The sequence below is a fragment of the Salvelinus sp. IW2-2015 genome, unplaced genomic scaffold (assembly GCF_002910315.2).
Source record: "Salvelinus sp. IW2-2015 unplaced genomic scaffold, ASM291031v2 Un_scaffold2036, whole genome shotgun sequence".
Lineage (NCBI taxonomy): Eukaryota > Metazoa > Chordata > Actinopteri > Salmoniformes > Salmonidae > Salvelinus > Salvelinus sp. IW2-2015.
In genome coordinates, this window is record NW_019943382.1 from 16,338 (window position 1) to 39,388 (window position 23,051).

General features: G+C 45.8%; 1 protein-coding gene across 1 annotated transcript in view; it reads left to right on the forward strand.

Moving 5' to 3' along the window:
* Nucleotides 1–23,051, forward strand: part of LOC112072778 (uveal autoantigen with coiled-coil domains and ankyrin repeats-like) — a 74,060-nt gene that overhangs the window by 14,023 nt on the left and 36,986 nt on the right. The window contains 20 exon segments of the mRNA XM_024140163.2: nt 2,132–2,165; nt 2,334–2,394; nt 6,151–6,237; nt 7,668–7,733; nt 10,375–10,467; nt 15,275–15,309; nt 15,311–15,426; nt 16,955–16,992; nt 18,143–18,185; nt 19,296–19,342; nt 19,344–19,367; nt 19,369–19,407; nt 19,729–19,761; nt 20,014–20,106; nt 20,251–20,281; nt 20,390–20,439; nt 20,896–21,163; nt 21,166–21,237; nt 21,240–21,302; nt 21,305–23,046. Of these exon segments, the coding sequence (XP_023995931.2) occupies nt 2,132–2,165; nt 2,334–2,394; nt 6,151–6,237; nt 7,668–7,733; nt 10,375–10,467; nt 15,275–15,309; nt 15,311–15,426; nt 16,955–16,992; nt 18,143–18,185; nt 19,296–19,342; nt 19,344–19,367; nt 19,369–19,407; nt 19,729–19,761; nt 20,014–20,106; nt 20,251–20,281; nt 20,390–20,439; nt 20,896–21,163; nt 21,166–21,237; nt 21,240–21,302; nt 21,305–23,046 (3,035 nt within the window).

The window sequence follows — 23,051 nt, forward strand, 5'->3', positions numbered from 1 at the left end:
CTCCGCTCTGCCTCTCCTTATCTCGCTTCCCCTGTCCGCTCTTCCATTCTCTGCCGCTAATCCCTATTGATCTCCGCTCCTCTCTCTCTCTCTCCCGCTACCCGTGTCTCGCCTGTCTCCGCTCTCCTCTCCCCTCTCTCCGCTCCCCTGTCTCCTCTCTCCGCTCTCCTCTCCCTTCGCGCTCCACTCCCCTCTCCCCACACTCCTCTCTTCGCTCCCCCCTTTCACGTCTCCCTTCTCACCCCTCTCCCACCCTGTTCTGAGATCATAGATGTCAGTTGTCCTCCATGCCAGTCCCCATGTTGGGGAGGCTTGTGAAGCCACATTCAACACCAAGTCTCCCCTCTGTATAGCTAGATATACACACATCCAGTCGACTGTGCCAGTAGAGAGTTCAGAGAACTCTGTGGTAAACTGTATGTCACACACTGCTTGATCTTACTGGCCTGGAAGTGGCTCAGAGCAAACAGATTTGAGCCACAGTTGATGTTTATGATAAAAATGACAGTTGGGGAACATGCTGTAATTCAAGGGTCAGGTTGTCAGAGTAAACTAGTATTTGATCTAGAATGGTGGGTGGATGAACTCTTTTTAGTATTTTAGTATTTAAAACGCTGGGACCTTTTTTAGGATAGTTCTTTTTGGATGGCTCACCACCGGCAATATTGGATCGGTTATGTGTCCTCTAAGAATGTCACCCATCCACCACTGGAAGGTCTATATAAAAGCTGTTAAGTCAGACTTGTTTTCCTGCCTGACGTAAWTGTAACCAGGTTCCAACGCTGGTGTTTTAGGTAGCTAGTCCCCCTCGGCTTAATTCCAGCTATGTGAAGTAGTCGCCTGTCTCTGATCCATGCTTCAGGTTCATTTTGAGCCCCGGCTTTGTTGCAACCTCGATGGAGAGAACGGGACATTCCAGGAGCTGTGGGCCTGAGTATTTTCAGTAGTGTATGAAAATCTCCCACACCAGTGTCTGTGACACACTTGTGCACACACACTCGCGCGCGCACACACGTGCACACGTTCACTTGCGCACGTACACACGGACACACCAAGGAGAGAAGGGCTTGTCTCATAATAAGGTGCTGGAATTTCTCYGGGCTAAATCAAGTGCGTCTGGCTGTCGTGGAAGACGCCACCCTGCATTACAGCGAGGAACTGGAGCTTGTTGTACTAAGCACTGTCCTGACACACGATGCTCACTGGTCACCTTCAATGTTGTTGGCTTAAAGACGACCATGGCGAGGACAGAACCAGTTCTGTGTCAAACTGCGTCCATCACATAAACTGGAGCATAAGGAACCCCAGCTCATGGGTCTCAACCATCTGTTGATTCAGCTTAGCCTTAGTTCTAATGTCATTAACTGGGCTCACTCACATACATCCAAGCCTAATATGATAACTGGGCCATACCATACCGTCTCAAATATGATAACCCTGGGCCACTACATAACTTCCTCAATAGTATGAACTCTGGGACCAATACTTAACATCCTAATATATAACCTGGGCCATAACATAACATCCTCATGTATAACCTGGGCCAATAACACTATCCTAATGTACTATAACCTGGGCCATCATATACATCCTAATATATACTGGGCCATACCATAACAATCCTAATATATAACCTGGGCCAATACATAACATCCTAATTTATAACCTGGGGCATAACATAACATCCTAATATATAACCTGGGCCCATAACAAACACCCTAATATATAACCTGGCCATACATAACATCTCATGTATAACCTGGGCATACATAACATCCTCATGTATAACCTGGGCCATACCATCAACATCCTCATGTATAACCTGGGCCATACATAACATCCTCATGTATAACCTGGGCCATAATAAACATCCTCATGTATAACTGGCCCATACATACATTAGTTGAGTAGATTTAACAGCACACTCTTATCCAGAGCGACTTACAGGAGCAATTAGGGCTAAGTCGCCTTGCTCAAGGCATCTTGACAGATTTTTTCACCTAGTCAAGCCGGGGTTTCGAACCAGCACCTTTCGGATTACTGGCCCAACACTTTAACCCTAATAACGTCAAAATATTGACCTGGGCCCACACAAACATACCTCCTCATGTGTGGTCCATTCTGTCTCCAGACGACCTCAAACCACTGGAGGACAATGATGGACAGTAAGTCCATGGTCTGCCTTTCTGCCCTATGGGGAGGTTTATTACTGGTATATCCAATCCTCTTACATTTAGAGTGTTTTTTATAATCCTGACCTGTGTGTAATTTTTTCCTGGATTAGGCTCCCACGTGTTGGAGTCTAATGGATATCACCCTCTACGGTGGTGCAGAGATCCCAAGCTGAACAAACAGTGTGGCTGTATCTCCCACTTGGCGGCAACGCTCATGAATGTAGCCTAGCCCTTACACTACTGCCCCTGAATGAGGGGGCTAGCCTAGCCTTAACTACTTGCCCGATGTAGGTCGGGCTAGCTAGCCTTCTTAACTACTGTCCCTGCTGAGGTGCGCTTACCTAGCCTCCACCTACTGCCCTGATGCAGGACGGGCTAGCCCTCATGCCGTATAACTACTGCCCCTGAATGAAGCGGGGCTAGCTCTAGGACCTGTAAGGACCACTGCCCTGGATGGAGGCGGGCTAGATCCTAGCCTCTAACCATACTGCCCCTGTGAGCGCAGGGACTAGCTACGCCTTAACTCATCCTGCCCCTAGAATGAACGGGGCCTAAGCCTAGCCGTTAACATCCAGCCCCTGATGAATTAGACGGGTAGCCTAGCACCTTATACTGCCACCTGATGAGGCGGGCTCGACACCTCTAGAGCTCTTTACACTCATGCCCTGACTGAAGCGGGCCCTCAGCACTACGACCTTAACGTATGCCCTGAAATGAGGCGCGCCTAGCCGTAAGCCGTTAACATACTGCCCTGATGACGGCGGGCAGCCCTAGCCTTCAACTACTGCCCGCTGATGAAGCCAGGGCCAGCCTAGACGCTTACACTACTGCCCTATGAAGCGGGCCAGCCGTAAGCCCCTTAATACTGGCCCTGATGAAGGGAGCTGATCCTAGCCATAACTACTGCCGCCCGTGAGAGCGGGGCCAGCCTAGGCCTAGACGCTGTGGAATAATTGACTTTCCGAGTAGTTTCTATACCATTGCGGCAAGTGTTTCTCAAGTCCATTCCTGAACGGTCTCATGGTGTGCGTCGGTTGTTCATGCCCAGCGCTTAACACAAATGATTTCAAACTAGTCACCATAACACAACACCCTTGATTAAGCTTCATTAATCAGCTGGCTAAAAACTAAAATGTGCAGGAATGAGGTATAGAAACAGGTCCTATACCAGCCCACATGATCCTCTCTTACTCTGCTCGCTCTCGGGATGAAAACACGGCCTCCATATCCTGTGTAGACTGGACGGCGCGCGAGACTGAAAGACACTCAAGGAGCCGTCTGGTGCACAGATGAAATGACATGTCTGTTGCTCTCGTTAATGACCAGTGTCTGGGTGACTCACACGGGTTACATCCTCCCCCCCACACACACAGACGGGCCGTTTCTCTCAGATCAAATCTAAATCGTGTCAAAGTTACGTCTGGACAAAGGGATAGTGAAAGAGAGGAGGAGCGGGACAGCCTAAAAGGAAGAGACGTGAGGAAGGAAGAGGAGGAAGAGGTGTGAGCCTGTCATTAATCTATCCAAAACAAAAGCCTATTCGCACCTTGATGTCACATGCTTTCCACCGAGCGTCAAATGAAGTCAGAGCCTCCATTAAAACTACATCTTCTTCTTCTGTGTCTTTGTGAGTTTCTATTATTTGATTTCCCGTGCATTTCTCCCGTCAGACTGGTTTGGCAACTTGGCACCTTTCATGTCATTATGTTTAAGTCTGCAGTTATCTTCCGCCTTGCCACCCTCACCCTTCCAGTCCACTACAGAAAATGTCATGCGCTGTCAGTTATACTTTGAAACAATCCCGAATCCCAGATGGGTTTGAATAGGTCATTATACACACTGTCTAATGTGAGGAGGATTGATACAATTGAAGCCCTGTCTTACTTGAGCAACACTCAGAGGAGAGTTCTAGAAGGCAGTTACACAAGCAGTGATCATGCAAGTCAAAGGTGTATACAGTAGGCAATAGAGGCTATGACCATGTGGAACTGTGTTAGAGCCATTCTATGATCTGCTTTTGCAAAGTTCAACTGTGTATAAAAGTTATACATTTTTATTTTTGGAGTATCACGTCCATCACACGCTCCACCCTAATGCAAAACCACCATACATACATACTGAAACCTCTTCTTCCCCATGCTAATACTGAAACCTCTTCTCGGCCATGCAGTAATTACTGAAACCTCTTCTCCGCCATTGCAGCACATACTGAAAAACTGCTTCTCGCGCATGCAGTACATACTGAAACCTCTTCTCGCCATGCAGTACATTACTGACAACCTCTTCTCGCCATGATGCACATAACTGAAGCTTATGAATTCTCAAAGACCAAACAACTGCCTCCCAAAGCATTCACTTTCTAGATCCCAATGCTTGTCGGTAGTAACATGGCAACAGTTTAGTTATTCAAACAGATTCCTGAATCCATTTGTCCAACAGACTAATGTTGTGCTTAGTTGGCGTGTCCCGGTTATCCACAGCGCTGCAGGCATAATGGCTTACAGCCCAGGGTCAAGTTCTCCGGCTGCAGAGTTTCTCAAGCCCATCAACGCCAGCTTTTAATAACAGCGCCTGTAACAGAGTGTCAGGCCGCCTGTCTCCTTGGAGGATCTTTTCAAGGTTAATGCATCAACAAGTTGCGGGCCGTGGGGCATATTGGATTTACAAACAGATGTAATTCCCGTATGTGTGGGGCCGGGCTGGCTGGGGAAACTGACGGATGTGGGTCAGGAAGAGGACAAGGTCGATATGTGTTAAGAGTAATGTGTTAAGAGTGGCTAACAAGTGACCAACTAATCCAGGAGTTTATGTTGTTAATACAAAACCCAGCGATGTTAAGGGGCATATTGGTTGGAGATTTAGTGACAAGATGGAGGACCGTAAGAACAAGGGGGCAGGGAGAAAACGGCGAGAAAAGAGGGTCAGGGAGTAAACGGAAGAAAAGAGGGTCAGGGAGTAAACGGAGAGAAAGAGGGTCAGGGAGTAAACGGGAGAGAAAGAGGGTCGGAGAAAAGGAGGTCAGGGAGTAAACGGGAGAAAAGAGGGTCAGGGAGTAAACGGGAGAAAAGAGGGTCAGGGCAGTAAAGAGGGTCAGGGAGTAAACGGGACGAAAGAGGGTCAGGGAGAAAAGAGGGTCCAGCGGGAGTAAAGCGGAGACAAGGGAGAGAAGGGGGAGAACGGGAGGGGTCAGGGGTAAACGGGAGAAGAGAGGGTCCAGGGAGTAAACGGAGAAGAGAGGGTCAGGGAGTAAACGGAGGAATAGAGGGTCAGGAGTAAACGGGGAAGAGAGGGTCAGGGAGTAAACGAGAAGGGGGTCAGGGAGTAAACGGGAGAAGGAGGTCAGGGAGAGAAACGGGCAGAACGAGAGGGTCAGGGAGTAAACGGGAGAAGAGAGGTCAGGGAGTAAAACGGGAGAAGAGAGAGGGTCAGGAGTAAACGGGAAGAAGAGGGGTCAGGTACGGAAAGGTCGGGAGTAAACGGAGAAGAGGGGTAGGGAGTAAACGCGAGAAAAGCAGGGTCAGGGAGTAACGCGAGAAAAGAGGGGTCAGGAGTAAACGGAAAAAGGGTCAGGAGTAAACGGAGAAAGAGGGTCAGGGGAGAAACGGTGAGACGTTGTTAGTCATGTTTGCAGTAGTGTAATATGATCCTTTTCACCGGGTGATCATGACGGGGATTTGATAGCTTTGCTGCCTTAACAGTCCCTTATGTGTTGTTGGATCCCATTTTGTGTCTAATATGAAAATGCTCTTCAAGAGCTTGTAGTCCTGCTGCCTCAGGGTTGTTACGGGTCTAAGGTTTCTGCCCCCAGATGCTGATCTACCGATAGGGTTGTCCAGCATCAATTTACAGAGTTATTTTCTCTGGCTCCATATTTCACTCTTTCACTTCACCCCTTCTCCAAGCCTCTCCAAACCTGCTCGTACTCCGACCTACTGCGCTTCCTCCCTTCTCACGCTCTCTCCATCTCTCACCGCAGGTTCCACCTCTCCGCCACCAGGGCCACCTGGACTGTCTCAATCTCATCCTGGGCCACAGCGTTGAACTCACAGCCACCGATGCCACCGGATGAGAGAAAGACCTCTGAAGTTAATGGTTACTACATTTTCATTTGTCATTTAGCAGACACTCTTATCCAGAGAGACTTACATGTTAGTCATTTAGCAGACTCCTTATCCAGAGAGACTTATGTTAGTCCATTTGCTCAGACAACTCTTATCCAGAGAGACTTACATGTTAGTCTATTTAGCAGACACTCTTATCCAGAGAGACTTAACATGTTAGTCATTTAGCAGACACTCTTATCCAGAGAGGACCTTCATGTTTGTCATTTAGCAGACACTCTTACCAGAGGACTTACATGTCAGTCATTTAGCAGACGCTCTTATCCAGAGAGACTACATGTTAGTCATTTAGCAGACACTCTTATACACAGACAATACAGTAGATAGTAATACTTTGTAATGGTCCCCATAACCCTGGCATTGCAAGCACCTATTTATGGTCCGGTACGAACAGTCCATAGGAGAGCATTATCAATAGCATGATCATTTCCACCAAGCCCATCTTGGTGAAATCTTTCTAAGGGATGGATGTGGATGTCGATTAAGCAGCCTCTTCCAGAACACAAATATACTGACCCAAAAATATAAAAGCAACTTGCAACATTCATTGATTTTACTGAGTTACAGGTCAAATGAGGAATCAGTCAATTGAAATAAATAAATAGCGCCACGATCTATGGATTTCACATGACTGGGAATACAGATATGCTCTGTTAGTTACAGATACCTTACAAAAATGGGCCTCAGGATCTCATCACTGTATTTTTTGTCTGTTCAAATTGCCATTTGATAAAATGCAATTGTGTTCGTTGTCTGTAGTTAAGCCTGCCCATTCCATAACCCCACTGCCACCATGGGGCACTCTGTTTCACAACGTGACATCAGCAAAACGCTGGCCCAACCAACCATACACCGTGGTCTGCGGTTGTAAGGCGCGTGGACGTACTGCCACAATTATCTAAAACGATGTTGGAAGCAGTTTATGGTAGAGAAATTGAACCTAAATTATCTGGCAACCTTCTGGTGGACTTCCTGCAGTCAGCATGCTAATATGCACACTCCTCTCAAAAATGAGATCTCGTGGCAGTGTTGGACTGAACACTGCACATGTTAGTGGCCTTTTATTTTCCCCAGCACAAGCACACCTGTGTAGATGATCATGCTGTTAATCAGCTTCTTGATATGCCACATCTGTCAGGTGGATGATTCTCTTGGCAAAGGAGAATGCTCACTAAGAGGGATGTAACCAAATTTGTGCAAATCATTTGAGAGAACTAAGCTTTTTGTGCGTATGGAACATTTCTGGGATGTTTTATTTCAGTTCATGAAACATGGGACCAACCTTTATGTTGCGTTCATATTTTTGTTCAGTGTAGATTATGAAAGATATTGATTTTGTGTATTGCTGATCTTGTTGAGTTTTTTTCTTGCAGGTAAAAACGCCCTTCATCTAGCTTCCAGAAATGGCCAGTCGCTTTGTGTGCAGAAGCTATTGCAGGTACAGTCACTTAAAACAACGACCTCCATTCGCACTTAACTTACCTGTGTGATCTGTGCTTATGAATCTGAACGAATGTGCCGCGACGTGTACTTTTGAGGCTTAGTTGCCAGGTGTCAGGGGTGGTTCAGATTAAATCTAGTCCTGGACTAAAATACATATACAATGGACATTCCCCATTGGAAGTTAAGATCATTAAGATACGCTACATGACCAAAAGTATGTGGACACACTTTCAAATGAGTGGATTCAGCTATTTCGGCCACACCCGTTGCTGACAGGTGTATAAATAGAGTGCATAGTCATGCAATTTCCATAGACAAACATTGGCAATAGCATTTCCCGTATTTGAAGAGCTCCGTGAATTTCATCGTGGTACCGTCGTAGGATGCCACCTTTCCAACAAGTTAGTTTCTGTACAGCTCTGCTATAGCTGCCCTGGGCAATCTGTAAGTGCTGTTATGTGAAATGGGAACATCTAAGAGCAACAACGGCTCAGCTGCTAAGTGTAAGCAACACAAGCTCACAGAAGGATTGTCGAGTGCTGAGCCACACAGCGCCTAAAAACACCTGTCTCGGGTGTGCAACACTCCCTACCAAGTTCCAAGCTGCTCTGGAAGCAATGTCAGCACAATAACTGTTTTTCGGGATTCATGAAATGGGTTTCCATGCGCGAGCAGCCGCACACAAGCCTAAGATCACCATGCGCAATGCCAAGCGTCAGCTGGAGTGTGTAAAGCTCACCGCCATTGGACTCTGGAGCAGTGGAAACACGTTCTCTGGAGTGATGAATCACGCTTCAACATCTGCCAGTCCAACGGACGAATTAGGTTTGGCGGATGCCAAGAGTACCTGCCCTGATGCACAGTGTCAACTGTAAAGTTTGGTGAGAGAAGATATATGGTCTTGGTGTTTTTCAGGTTGGGCAAGACCCATTAGTCTCATCGGAAGGAAATCTTAACGCTACAGCATACAATGAACTTCTAGATAATTCTGTCTTCCAACTTTGTGAAAGTTTGGGAGGTGTTCAGCATGACAATGCCCCTGTGTACAAGCAAGGTCCATACAGAAATGTTTAGTCGATCGATGTGGAGTAACTTGACTGGCCTGCACAGAGCCCTGACCTCAACCCCATCGACACCTTTGGGATGAATTGGAACGCTGCGTGAGCCAGGTCCTAATCCCCAAATTGTGCCCGACCTCACTAATGCTCTTGTGGCCCTAATGGAACCACAGTGCACAAACCTTGATATGTAACCAACAGGCATAGCCAATGGTTCCAAGCCATCATATCGACCTCGTTACACCGGCCCTGCTCGGCTTCGTTCCCGCGAGTGCGCGCGCCGAGATGCTCCCCTCTAGCAGTCTCTCTCCGCCGGGCCTTGTTCCGGCCTCCCCTTTCATCTCTATCAAAATTTTCGCGCTCAGGCCTGCTGCCGGACATACGCGGAAAGCCTTCCCAGAAGAGTGGAGCTTTGTAGCACAAAACGCCTATTATGCCCATGATTTTGGAATGAGATGTTTGTGAGCGAGGTGTCCACATACTTTTGGCCATGTGGTGTACATGTCTTGGAGCGGTCCATAATGTTACCAATACTTCTCAGTTCTTGAGGAATAACATTTTGTGGCTTTACTCGCCAGCACAGCTGCAGTGATTTGAAACATGTTTGAAATATATTTGATCTGTTTACAGTGACTAAATTGTGCCATTGTAGGCTGTATGGTTGTTTGAGAACGCTGGCTTTGTTTGGCAGCCCCTGATAGGAAACAGTCGCCCCTGTAGGCAACAGTAGCAGCCTGTGAGGTGCAATTAATTTATGTGTTTACAATAAGGCCTGTGATCAACAACGCACCGGCCACATTAAGTGCCGCCCCACTGAAAGGAATGGCAGGTTACCAGCGGGGTGTTGGTCGATCTGTTTCACACGGCTGCCCTCTCGCAAACCATGCCGTCATCGCGCTTGACATAGCAACCCAACTCCCGGGCCGAGGGGAAAATCCTACTTGCCCCCCGACCCCCACTAGAGGTATAGAATTCCATGCCCCCCAACCCCTCCCMTAGCTGTTATCTGACCTGGCTACTCGTTTTGGGACCTTGTTGCTAGAGAGAGCAGGGTTTTTCTAGTGGGCCCTGAGAAGGCCTGAGRTAGGAGACCTTAAAGGCCTGCTGTTGGCATTGAGCCTTTAACAGCTCTCTTGGCTGTCAATGCTACAGCATTATTGTCAMCCTCTGTCTGACTGACTGTCTCTGTCTGTGTGAGATGATATCACAGTGAACACTACGTTGATAGCCTTACGTGGCCCTGCTGCAGAGACTTATCCAATTGGAGWTGCAGACGCCAGGAAGATTCTGTCACTTTGATGCCATCCTCAAAGTCGGGACTCAGACYGGATTGAAACGAGTGACAAATTGTGAATGGYCTCGATGCTTTCGTRTCGTTATATAGCAAAGCTATACCAAAACATTTCTCCCCTGAATGTTGCCATCCCGTTGTATAAAAATAGACCTAAGTGATMGCTCCCACAGAGTGTTCTTTTGAGCGATGCAAGCAGAAATGTAAGAAGAGTTTTGTCAGGGTGAGTGGCTCATAGGTTTTTAAGAGGCGTATGACATTTTAAGATTATTTGTGTGGTTTTGCAGCACAACTGTCCTGTGGGGAATGTGGACTTGCAGGGGAGGACAGCTCTACACGACGCTGGTGAGAAACAGTTTGGATCCTTCTCCCTCCCTCTGGCATTACTGTAGATGCCTTTCACTTCTCTACTTTCTCTAATTTGGTGTAATGAGTTACCCAAGAGATCCTAATGAACACTGGCAGACAGATGTAGACACCAGAGCGGTACAGAGATGTGCTTTGAATAGAGATTGATGAGCCAATGCAGTATTACACTGTATGACATTCACTTCACATACTATCATGACAGGTTCCTTAGATAGATTGATAGGAAATGATAGATTGATAGGAACATGAATAGAATGATAGGAACATGATAGATGATAGGAACATGATAGAATGATAGGAACATGATAGAATGATGGAACATGATAGAATGATAGGAACAAGATAGGAACATGATAGAATGATAGAAAGAAAGATAGAATGTTAGGAACATGACAGAATGATAGGACATGATAGAATGATAGGAACATGATAGAATGTTAGGAAGATAGAAACATGATAGAATGATAGAATGATAGGAACATGATAGAATGATAGGAACAAGATAGGAACATGAAGAATGATAGGAACATGACAGAATGATAGGAACATGACAGAATGTTAGGAACATGATAGAATGATAGGATCCTGATGGGTTGAATAGGAACATGAAATGGACTGTGGAATTTGACAGTATAGGTTGTGTCAAGGTTGATTTTCACTCGCACAAACATTTCCATCGGGCGGGGGGGCTTGGTCGAGGCGAAGAACATTTAATAGGCTAAAACGCTAATTAACGCTGAGCTACAGTATATTCTCCTTAAGACACGTCTGCTCTTCAGTAATATGATCAGATTTTCTTGAATGTGCTCCACTCCCGATGCTTGAGAGATGATTTACTCTGATGGAAGTGGCCTGTCAATACTACATGAGCCCAATATGGGCTGAGCAAAGTCCTTAAAGGCAAATATGAACACAACACCCCATTCTGTCTCGTTGTAGTGTGCTCATACAAGCCAGTCCCATAGCTAGCTCTGTGTTCATTACTATACCAGTCCCTCTACTGAACTCTGTTGCTCATTACTATACCAGTCCACTACTGAGCTCTGTGTCATTACTATACCAGTCCCATACTGAGCTCTGTGTTCATTACTATACCAGTCCATACTGAGCTCTGTGTTCATTACTATACAGTCCATACTGAGCTCTGTGCTATACTATCACGTCTACTGACTCTGTGTCATTACTATACCAGTCCCATACTGAGCTCTGTGTTCATTACTATACCAGTCCCTACTGAGCTCTGTGTTCATTACTATACCAGTCCATACTGAGCTCTGTGTTCATTACTATACAGTCCTACTGAGCTCTGTGTTCATTATATACAGTCCTACTGAGCTCTGTGTTCATTACTATACCAGTCCTACTGAGCTCTGTGTTCATTACTATCCAGTCTACTGAGCTCTGTGTTCATTACTATACCAGTCCCTACTGAGCTCTGTGTTCATTACTATACAGTCTACTGAGCTCTGTGTTCATTACTATACCAGTCCCTACTGAGCTCTGTGTTCATTACTATACCAGTCCTACTGAGCTCTGTGTCATTACTATACCAGTCTTACTGAACTCTGTGCTCATCTACATACAGTCCCTACTGAGCTCTGTGTTCATTACTATACCAGTCCCATACTGAGCTTCTGTGTCATTACTATACCAGTCCATCACTGAGCTCTGGTGTTCATTACTTATACAGTCCATACTAAGGCTCTGTGTTCATGTACTATTATTCACCAGTTCTCTACTGAGCTCTGTGTTTCATGTACTTATATCCAGTCCAATACTGACTCTGTGTTCAATATTCACGAAGCCTCTAAGTCTGGTTCATTCATACGTCCATTAACTGGAGCCGTGTTCATTAACTATATGCTCAGTTCAAGTACTGAGACTTCTGTGTTCATTACTATACCAGTCCAATACTGATCTCGTGTTCATTACTATACCAGCTCCCATACTGAAGCTCTTGTGTTCTTATTACTTATAGTCCTAGTCCACATCAGCTGATTGCTCTTGTGTTCATATTATCCGTCACTATTATAGTCTTCGTCATTATCTATACGAGTCTCTCTGTGGTTCATATTTATTGCAATACCAGTCCCATAGCTTACTCTGTTGTCTTCTTCTATAATCTAAGTCCCCTATACTGAGCCTCTGTGTCCATTACTTATTCCAGCTCAATACTGAGCTCTTGTGTCTCATTGTACACGTCTATACCAGTCTCATACTGAGCTCTGTGTTATTACTATATCAGTCTCAGTATCCTGAGCTCTGTGTGTCATTAAACTTATACCAGTCCAATATCTGACGCTCTTGTGTTCATTACTTATACCAGTCTCTCTCTAGCTAAGTGTCCGATTACGGATTACCATTCTTCAGTGAGTTCAGTTTTACTTATCACTCAGTCCTCTACTGAGCTCTGTGTTCATTGACTAGTACCATTCTCTCTACTGAGCTTGTGTTCATTCATTTTTTGATGTTGCAAGATCCTGGAATCTACAGGCACGCTGTCGTTTATTTGATGGTTGAAAGTAATGATGGTTATCTTTGTGTGTGCCCAATGATGGCAGGCTGCTCCTCTATGCGTTCAATTACTACTTGTGTGACAGCGTGGCTCTGTTAACGTCAAGTGATTTGTGAGTAGTTGATATTGTCACAATTTCATTCACATCCTGCTTGATCTATAGTGTAGGAAATGTCAACTAATTTTATTTTTGATAGTTGGAGTCACTGTTGCTACGATGCAATTCAATTCTTTAAAATCTCTACTGTCTTATTGTGATAAAATTATATTTCATGCATTCTTTTGTAACTGCCAGTTTTAGGTTTAGTTGTAGAATGAATACATTGGTGGTGGGCAGAAATATGAACATCTCATGCACACCTCGCTATTCTGTCTCTTTATGTTGATAACACAGTCCAGCACCAGTCTTCTTCTCTTTTTGTGAACACATCCACACATCCATTTCTGTCTCTTTATGTGAACACTTCAGTCACACATCTCATTCTGTCTCTTTATTGTGAACACACAGTCAACATCCATCTGTTCTCTGTGCCGTCCACTCATTCTGATCTATATGCACACAGTCACACCATTCATTCTGTCTCTTTATATGTGACACACCAGTCACACATCATTCTGTTTTTATGTGGAACATCACAGTTCACACATCGCTATTCTGTCTCTTTAATGTGAACACCAGTCCACATTCCATTCTGTCTCTTTATTGTAACACTAACAGTCAACACATCCATTCTGTCTCTTTATGTGAACCACAGTCACGACAGTCATTCTGTTCTCTTTTCATGTGAACTAGCACTCAGTCACATCATCCATTCTGTCTCTTTTGTTGAAGCAACAGTCACACATCTATTTCTGTCTGTTTATGTGAACAACCAGTCACACATCGTTCTGTCTTATTGAATCACATGTTAGATCAATTTCTTGTCTTATTGAGTATACGTCCACCTTTTCTTTTTAAGTTACACAGTCACAGCATTCATCTTATGGCACAACGTCACATCAGTCATAATGGTTACAGACATCATACATGTTTAACAGCTCACATTAGATTATCTGCTGCTCTTTGTTTATCCTTTAGACACTACTGTGTAATGAGCTAATCACACAGCCATGAATCACTAGCGTTTTGTTCTCTCTGTCTGTGTGTGTACTCGCAGGTCGGGCGGACACCCTCTGGTGCTGGCTACCCAGTATGTGCCATCCACCCATTGCCGCGTGCTGTTTGGATAGGAGGGGCCGACCATCGCCATCCGTGAAATCACCAGACAAGTAAGCTGGTCACCCAGGGTCCACAAAGCATCACAGCTAGCTACTAAATGAAATGTATTTCAATGCTTCAACTTGTTTATTTCACTCAGTGTTTATTGATGGGGTTCAGTTTACAGTGTGTATTGATGGGTGTCGTATTGATGGGGTTCAAGTAGTGGTTTCAGTTACAGGTGTGTATTGATGGGTTCAGTTACAGTGTGTAATTGATGGGGTTCAGTTACAGTGTGTATTGATGGGGTTCATCAGATGTGGTTTCATGTTACAGTTGTGTGTATTGGATGGGTTCAGTTACAGTGTGTTATTGATGGGTTCAGTTACAGTGTGTTATTGATGGGGTTCAGTTACAGTGTGTATTGATGGGGATCTAGTTACAGTGTGTATTGATGGGGTCAGTTACAGTGTGTATTGATGGGGTCAGTTACAGTGTGATTGATGGGGTTAAGTTACAGTGTGTATTGATGGGGTCAGTTACAGTGTGTATTGATGGGGTCAGATATTGTACAGTGTGTATGATGGGAGTAGTTACAGTGTGTATTGAGGGTTCAGTTACAGTGTGTATTGATGGGGTTCAGTTACAGTGTGTATTGATGGGTTGATCAGTTACAGTGTGTATTGATGGGGTTCAGTTACTTAGTGTGTTATTGACTGGTTCAGTTACAGTGTGTATTGAGTGGTTCAGTTACAGTGTGTATTGATGGGGTTCAGTTACAGTGTGTATTGATGGGGTTCAGTTACAGTGTGTATTGATGGGTTCAGTTACATGTGTGTTTGGATTGGGTTTCAGTGTACAGTGTGTATTGATGTGTTCAGTTACAGTGTGTTTTGATGGGTTCGGTTACAGTGTGTATTGATGGGTTCGTTACAGTTGTATTGATGTGTCAGTGATGCATCTGTCTGGCCTCTATAGACTTCGTGCTTTGTAGCCTACTCTTCAATACATTTCATTATGGATGCAATTCAATTATTCATATGTCTCTGTGTGTGTGTCTGTTGTGGTGTGCGTGTGTCCAGGACTGCTCTGACCTGGTGTGGAGTATGCCTGTAAGGACGCGGTGGAGGTCCTTCTGAGAGCGCGCCGACGTGACGGCCGTGGACAGCTTTGGCCACGACATTCCACTACGCCCGCCTTAGCAAAACCAGGAGCTGGTCAGCCTTTTCAAGACCTACCTCGACAACGTCACCAAAGGTCAGACCACGGCTGTGTCCCGATTTACCCGTACCTATGACCTATCCCTAGGCACTCCTGTAGATGTGTTTTTCACCCTTTGTGAGGCTGCCCTGCGGACAAAGTTAAAATTTAATTTTCCTGTTTAAACTGTCAGCAATTTTAAACTGTGAAAGTGTTTTACGATTCAAATACTATAATATGTCGCGTGCTGCAGGGAGAGGGAGGTTTTGATGTTTCCTGTATCTTTCAAATGAGAACTTGATGTTTTCTTAGCCTCAGTAGGGGGAGACAGGAGCAGCTAGCCCAGAATGAAGAGGTTCTGAGATGTTTCTATCTGCAGTGTAAGCTGTACTCAGCCGGTGCCTCAGAAATACAGAAACCACAGGAGACTGCCGAAAACACCCATTCACCCAGAAGATCAAAAAGAGAGCATGGCGTAAAAATAACATGTCTATTGAAAAGCACCAGGTTAAAAGTCATGCTGCAGAGAAAGTAAAGTTATACACAGAATGAAATGCCTCGGGAAATTTGCAGCAAAGGTGAAAAATAGGATTGTGCTTTTAGGGAAGGTAACCTGAGTTCAAGTGTGTCAGCTTTCTTCTTTCAGAGGGAATTTATGGTTGTTCATTCAGCGCGGCGTGTGCTTTGCAGAGGTTTAATGTGTGTTTTTATCAAGGCTATGTGAAATAGAGTGCATAAAATGTCCCAACAGATCTCCTTCACATGAACTTTGTGTATAGAGCCATGCTTTTATCAAGGCCACTAAACTCTGTAAGGCGCTAACAGCCTAGGTAAAAGGCCCAACTCAACTAGACCCTAGGTAAAGGGCCCACTCAACTAGAGCCCTAGGTAAAGGGCCCACTCAACTAAGAACTCTAGGTAAAGGGCCCACTCAACTAGAACTCTAGTAAGGGCCCACTCAACTAGAACCATAAAGGCCCACTCAACTAGAACCCTAGTAAAGGGCCACTCAACTAGAAACCTAGGTAAAGGCCCACTCAACTAGAACCTAGTAAAGGGCCCACTCAACTAGAACCCTAGGTAAAGGCCCACTCAACTAAACCCTAGGTTAATTTGTCATTCTAATCAAATTCCATTCTTTAGCTCTTTAGTCTACATTTGTCAGAAACTAGAATTGCCCGTTCTCCTAGTATCTGGTGCAGCATCAGCCATTTACCTTACTTAACAATTATCTTGTTGTGGCAAATTGATGTCCTTGGTTTCTGGGAGGCGGCTTTAGATGGCTTTATTGGATTTCTCCAACACCTGTTGTTTGTTTTCACGCTCAGTGCTCATTTGAGATTGGTTTCTCATCAARCCTTTAATCATCATTACTCTGGCATAATTGCTTTTTTTGCATAAAATCTTTATGCCCATGTGAAAGTACTGTCCTTGTATCACTTCATTTCAACTTCTCTCCTCAGTCTCCTGAAAGACTTGGTTATGAGAAAACACATTGTATAGATGAAGTCATGAACGATATGAGTGACGGGCTGCTCTGACGTGTGTAAACGGACCCTTTCATTGTTTCTCATTGTATCCACAGCAAAAGAAGCTGCCAAGATGGAGCAGAAAAAGCGACAGGTAACAAAGCAGCGCTCACTTTAATTGCCAACCTTCATACTGATTTCTGTGCACGGAGATGAACTATCAGCTTTAAAACAACACACATCTCCACAGAAAAGATCTCCTAGACCCTAGGGCAATGCCTCTTTCCTGCTATGTTGCCTTTTGAGCTGTTGATTAGACTGTAGTTGTTATTATTGAGCTGTATAGTAATCGCTTGACATTTCAACTGTTATTTTCTCTGGGTGAATCCATTGTTGAAAATGGTGAGCCGGCTCATAGGCTTACCAAAGGTTTGACGTGAGCTCCATCAAGCAAATAGGATGGGTTTTTATTATTGATTCTGTTAACACTTCCTCGTCAAGGCACTTCCTGGGTCATGTGTTCTGTATACATGGAGCGATAGACGGTATCTGTGAGTTCTGAACGAGCCGATCCCAAAAATACTTCTTAAGTTCAGTTTCTGCTCTATTGAATCTGACCACATTCACCACTCATTGATTTAATATTGAATCTGACCACATTCACCACTCATTGATTTAATATTGAATCTGACCACATTCACCATCTCATTGATTTAATATTGAATCTGAACACTTCACCACTCATTGATTTAATATTGAATCTGAACCACTTCACCACCATTGATTTAATATTGAATCTGAACACATTCACCACTCATTGATTTAATATTGAATCTGACCACATTCACCACTCATTGATTTAATATTGAATCTGACCACATTCACCACTCATTGATTTAATATTGAATCTGAACACATTCACCACTCATGATTTAATATTGAATCTGACCCACATTCAACCACTCATTGATTTAATATTGAATCTTGATAGAGACGGTCACAAGTGTTTTTACAAAATGACTGTTGTTTGAAGCTGTTTGCTTAATGGTGTATTATCATACGGTAAACAGTGAGTTGTCATGTTTTACACTGTTTCCTGTGGAGGCCAAGTGACTCACACTCCGACATTCAGTTGGACATTACTGCCACCTAGTGACGAGATGGATAATCGCAGTTCATTCCCTAATGTCACTACCACCAGAGATACTGTATATAAGGAAATATCTTACTCTGCTACTACAGCCATCAGCCCCCCTCCCCTCCCCCAGTCAATAATGGCTAAATGATAACCTGTGTGTCCACAGCACTCAGTGGAGATGACTGAAACAGGCCGAAGCCAACGTGAGGGTGAGACAATGTTTTTTCTCTGCGTACATTCAATATTGCATTTGATAGCCGGCTACATTGAGTTTGACCTGTAGTCCTTTGTGATGGACAGGGATGTAATTACCCAGTCTGAATGTATGAGGACATTAAGCAAGATGTACTCAGCAGTATGTAGGGGAATCTATAGGCTGGCCTGAGCATCGCGTGACACGATTCTACAATGTCCAGGATAATTGAAGGTACTAGTGAATTTGTATTTACTGTTGGATCTAATTAAACAGATCTATAGATGATTTCAACTCAGCGGTTACTGTCCGCCCTGAGATTGGAAGGTTGGGGGTTCGATCCAGGTCAAGCATACCAGAGACTCTAAAAATGGACCTGATGCCGCTCTTGCTTGGCACTCAGCATTAAGAAGATGGATTGGGGGTAACAGCTGAAACAATTCGGGAAGAGTTTGTGTGTATGTTATATTTTGTGCCGTTTTTGTTAGTTTTTTGACTTCGGTGAGGGTTTTTCGGGCTGTTCGGGCACCACAAAAGGTTTTCTAGAGGATGCCAAGTTTCGGAGTTGAGGTCTACGCCCCTTCGTCGGGTATTGGTCAACAGTAGGGGTTCTTCAATGAGAGACGACTCATTTTTCATGCCCATTTCTTCATTGAGAAATACTGCACCAGACATCTTAGTTACATGTAAAATTGCGCGACTATGATCTTCCGGCAAAAACGTCATAATGAATTTCTTCAGATATCTTAGATTAATTCTGACTATTTTCAGTAAGTGTATACTGCTTCGGCACTCTCAAAATGGACAAACAGTTTCTATTGCTGTGTTTTTCTCATTTTTAAAGCGAATGTCTTTAAGGGAGTATGCAAGCAACTCCGTTTGGTTCGGGTTGCGAGTTCAGCCAGCGCCAGCCGAACCGAGGCATGCTGACGCGTTAAGGCCCCTGTGACAGACTAGCATCCTGCCCAGGGGGTGTACATGTACTTCAAGCTGACTCATGCTACAGAAACATTTGATAGGATCCTGTCCTATGGGCTGTTCTGGCTTGGAGACGGGTTACTTAAAGATCGTGGTGATTTGATTGTAAATGGATTGTGACTTCTAATGGATGTGTGATGTTTGTCAGGACCTGGAGAGAGACAGAACGAGAGCCAGCAGGAGACTCTGAGGAAGTTTTCACCTGGAGCAGAGGGCTCTGAATGGACAAGGTCAAGCTACTGCAGCAGCAGCTCAGTCAGGTACACAGACCCAGACAGACAACACAGACAGACACACAGACAGACCAAGACAGTCGACAGACAGACAGACAGACAGACAGACAGACAGACAGACAGACAGACAGACAGACAGACAGACAGACAGACAGACAGACAGACAGACAGACAGAGTAGTGTAGACAACTTCTAGACTAACACGGAAAGTCACTGAGAAGGTAATCAAACACAGTTTGTGCTTCAAGAAAAAGTAAAAACTTGGACGGTGACAGGCACTATATATGGTAATGAGTTGTTTGTCAAACCCTCTGATACTTAACTTGTAATCCTCTATATCCTGTGCAGGAAAAACATACAGTGGAATGCATCCATAAAGAGGTAAGGACAGCCACATAACTCAATTGTTTGGGGTGGGAAGAAAAAATTGAACGTTTTACCTATAGATTAGAGAGATGAATTAGCATGCCTGTTGGTTTGTGGATGTCTGGGTGTTTGTGAGAATGTGGAAAGATTTGATTGGATACCATGCCATAGCTGTATTCATCTGAAAGTTATTGTCCTCAAATGCAACCAAAGTTGCAAGGCTGTTGATCTGCTCTAAAGCTCCACGTTGTGTTTGTGCTGAATTAGAGGGAACAGCTGAAGCTCTTACTGAGTTCCAAAGACAGGGAGGAGGGGGCRCGGGCCCCAGAGACTGTCAAGGTTCAGCTCAGGAGCCACATGGTGAGGGACCACAGCCAAATGCCAACCCTGTTACAGCATATGAAATCATCATGGGGTTTTACATAATAATAATACGAGCTCTTGCTTAGGTTGTCTAAGGTTATGTGTTAATGTGAACATACTGTATGTTCTATGTGTTTTCAGGGGGACTACTCTGGCCAGTCTGTTATCAAAGGTGAGTGAGCTCTCTTGAAATTTGAGATATCAGAGAATAAGAGATACAATCAGAGGATCTGAATTAAAAAAGACCTCTTCTGAATCATCTCTGTATTTGTTTTGGCAGGAAAAGACAACGTCCTCGTCAAACAATCTCAAAGCCTGGATTCAGCGCAGGTAAACCTGACTTCTTTGTTTTTCTAGAGCATTATGGCCCGCAATGAAAAGGTAACTGTCATGAAGTATGWAACYCACGCAGACCATATCTGCTGTGTATTCTAGTCCAGTCAGCAACCATGAGCTTATCAGCTCTCTGACAGCCAAATATACGGCTGAAATCTCATTTCGTCCTGTCAGCTGTTTGTCCCCCAGCAAATGAGAGATTTATTCTCTTAAACCACTGCAGGTAGTTTTAAAATTTTGGGCTCAACTTTTAAATTGATATTTTTTTATCCTATTGTAGCCTTCACATCTTCTCAGTATTCTCGTGTCGCTATAGTGGAACTGACTAAGTCAGCTCTCATTGCAAAACCAATATTGGACTGACACTGCTGTTAGTGAGAAATAGGTGTGCGAAGTGTATGTAAATTGCACAATCATTCCACACACATMAAACTTTTGTTCCTGCTGTAGGTGCTGCATTCGTCCGGTCTTTCGCACTCACTGTCCCGTCCSCTGGAGCTTGCGGGACGTCCTGGTGTGGGCTGGGACCCAGTCGAGGAAGTGGAGGCCCTGCGGCGCGAGCTGGAGACGGTGAGGGGGCGGCAGCAGACTGCCGAGGAAGAGGCTCTTCGCCTGCAGGCGGCACTGGCCCGCAAAAGCCAGGAGTGCCAAGAGCTGGCCCAGAGCCGGGAGACCATCCAGCGGCAGGCAGACCGGCAAGTCCAGGAGCTGGAGGAGGCACTGGGGACGTCCAGAAGAGGATGCTGGACTCTGAAGCCAAGGTCAAGCAGCTCCAGGCCCACGTGGTGGCGGTCAGGAGCACCTAGGAGGCCAGGCGGCCGATGAGCTCCGTGCCCAGCTCCACGATGTCAAGGCCAAGTAGAGGGCGCCTCGGCCGAGGTGGGGCGCGTGCGTAACCACCTGAAGCAGAGTGAGAAGGCCCTGGAGGAGTACAAGAGCAGCGAGGGCCAGCTGGCGGTGGAGGCAGAGCGGTCTCTGGGCCTGGAGCTGACTGCCTTGCGGGAGGAGAGGGATGAGCTGGCAGAGGCTCTGCTGGACATGGAGGCCCTCATTAAGGAGACCCAGGCACGGCAGGGAGAGAAGGTTGTGCCGGCAGAGAAGTTCGACAACATGAAGAACCTGTTGAGCAATGCGGTGGATGAGAAGGAGCGTCAGCTGGCAGAGCTGCGGGAGGACTATGACCGTGTGCTGGAGGAGGTGGCTGAGCTACACAGGGAAATGGACAGCKAGCCAGCCCAGGCCGGGACAGGGGCGGTCCCTCTGCAGGAGCATGAGAGGATGAGGACGACCCTGGAGGAACAGAGTTCCTCCCTGAAGAGGAGGCTGGCGGACATAACTGCCAAGAGCCAGGCACTGATCCGCCAGGTAGAGGAGAGCGAGGAGGAGCGGGAGATGCTCCAGGAGCAGCTGGAGGAGCTCAATAGCAGGGTGGAGGCCAACTTCATCCCCCTCAAGGCCCACGAAGAGGCCAAGAGCGCCCTGGAGAGAGCTGTGGAGAAGCTGGAGGAGAGGCTGGTGGAGGCCGCAGAAAGGAACGGCCAGGCCGAGGTGCAGATCCAYAGGCTACAAACGGAGAGGGTCACCCTGTGTGAGAGCGTCACCAGCCTACAGAGCGCTACCGTGCCCTCCGAGAAGTTCCGGAGCGAAGTGGGTGCCCTGAATGCTCGCAACGCTGAACTGGTGAAGGAACTGGAAGTGCTCCAGAAGAGGTTTGAAGAGAGAGAGAAGGAGCTGGCCCAGGTCACTGCCACGAACCAGTCTCTGAAACAGAGCCTAAATGGAGAGTACGTGTCCAGAGAGAAACATGAGCAAGTGAATATGGAGCTGAGTGCTGCTTTGGAGAAGGCCAAGGCTGAGCTCTCCAAACTGGAGATGGAGGGCAAAGAAAGTGAGGAAGAGTTGCAGAAGGTGAGAGAGGGTAGTGCAGAGTTGAAAGAGAAGCTGGAGAATGTTCAGGTGATGATCGAAAATGACTATGTGTGCCTTATAGACCATGAAGCTGTAAGGGTTAAGTTGAGCAATGCTGTTGTTGAGGCGGAGCATCGGGCCAAAGAGGCGTTGGCAAGCTACCAGTCTGCGCAAGATGGGACAGTAAAGCTTCACCAAGAAATGGAGGCGCAGAAGAAAGAACTAGACACCATCCAGCAAGCTATCCAGGCCAAGTTTGTCCCGTTGACTGCCATAGAGGAGAGGGAGAACTCCTACAACACCAAGCTGAAAGACTTGACAGGAAAGCTCTCGGAGATGCAAGAGAAGTACAACCAGGAGAAGTTGGAGGGGGAACGTCACAAGCAGGAGAAAGAGAAACTGAAAGTGCAGATGGAGTCTGTGCAGCAGAGAATGGAGACAGGCTTTGTCGCCAGTGAAAAACACAAGGAGGRGGAAGATGAGTACAGGGGTAAAATGGAGGAGCTGACGCTGAGGTTGGTGGACCTGGAGCAGCAGTACAAAGACGTGACTGTGCAGAGGGCCGAGCTGGAGGAGCAGAACGCCCTGTGTAACACTGACATCCAGAGCCTGCAACAGCGCCTGGAATCCGAGTCGGCCCGGCTGGAACACTATGAGGCCGAGCACCGAGCCCTGAGGGGCACCATCCAGCAAGCCCA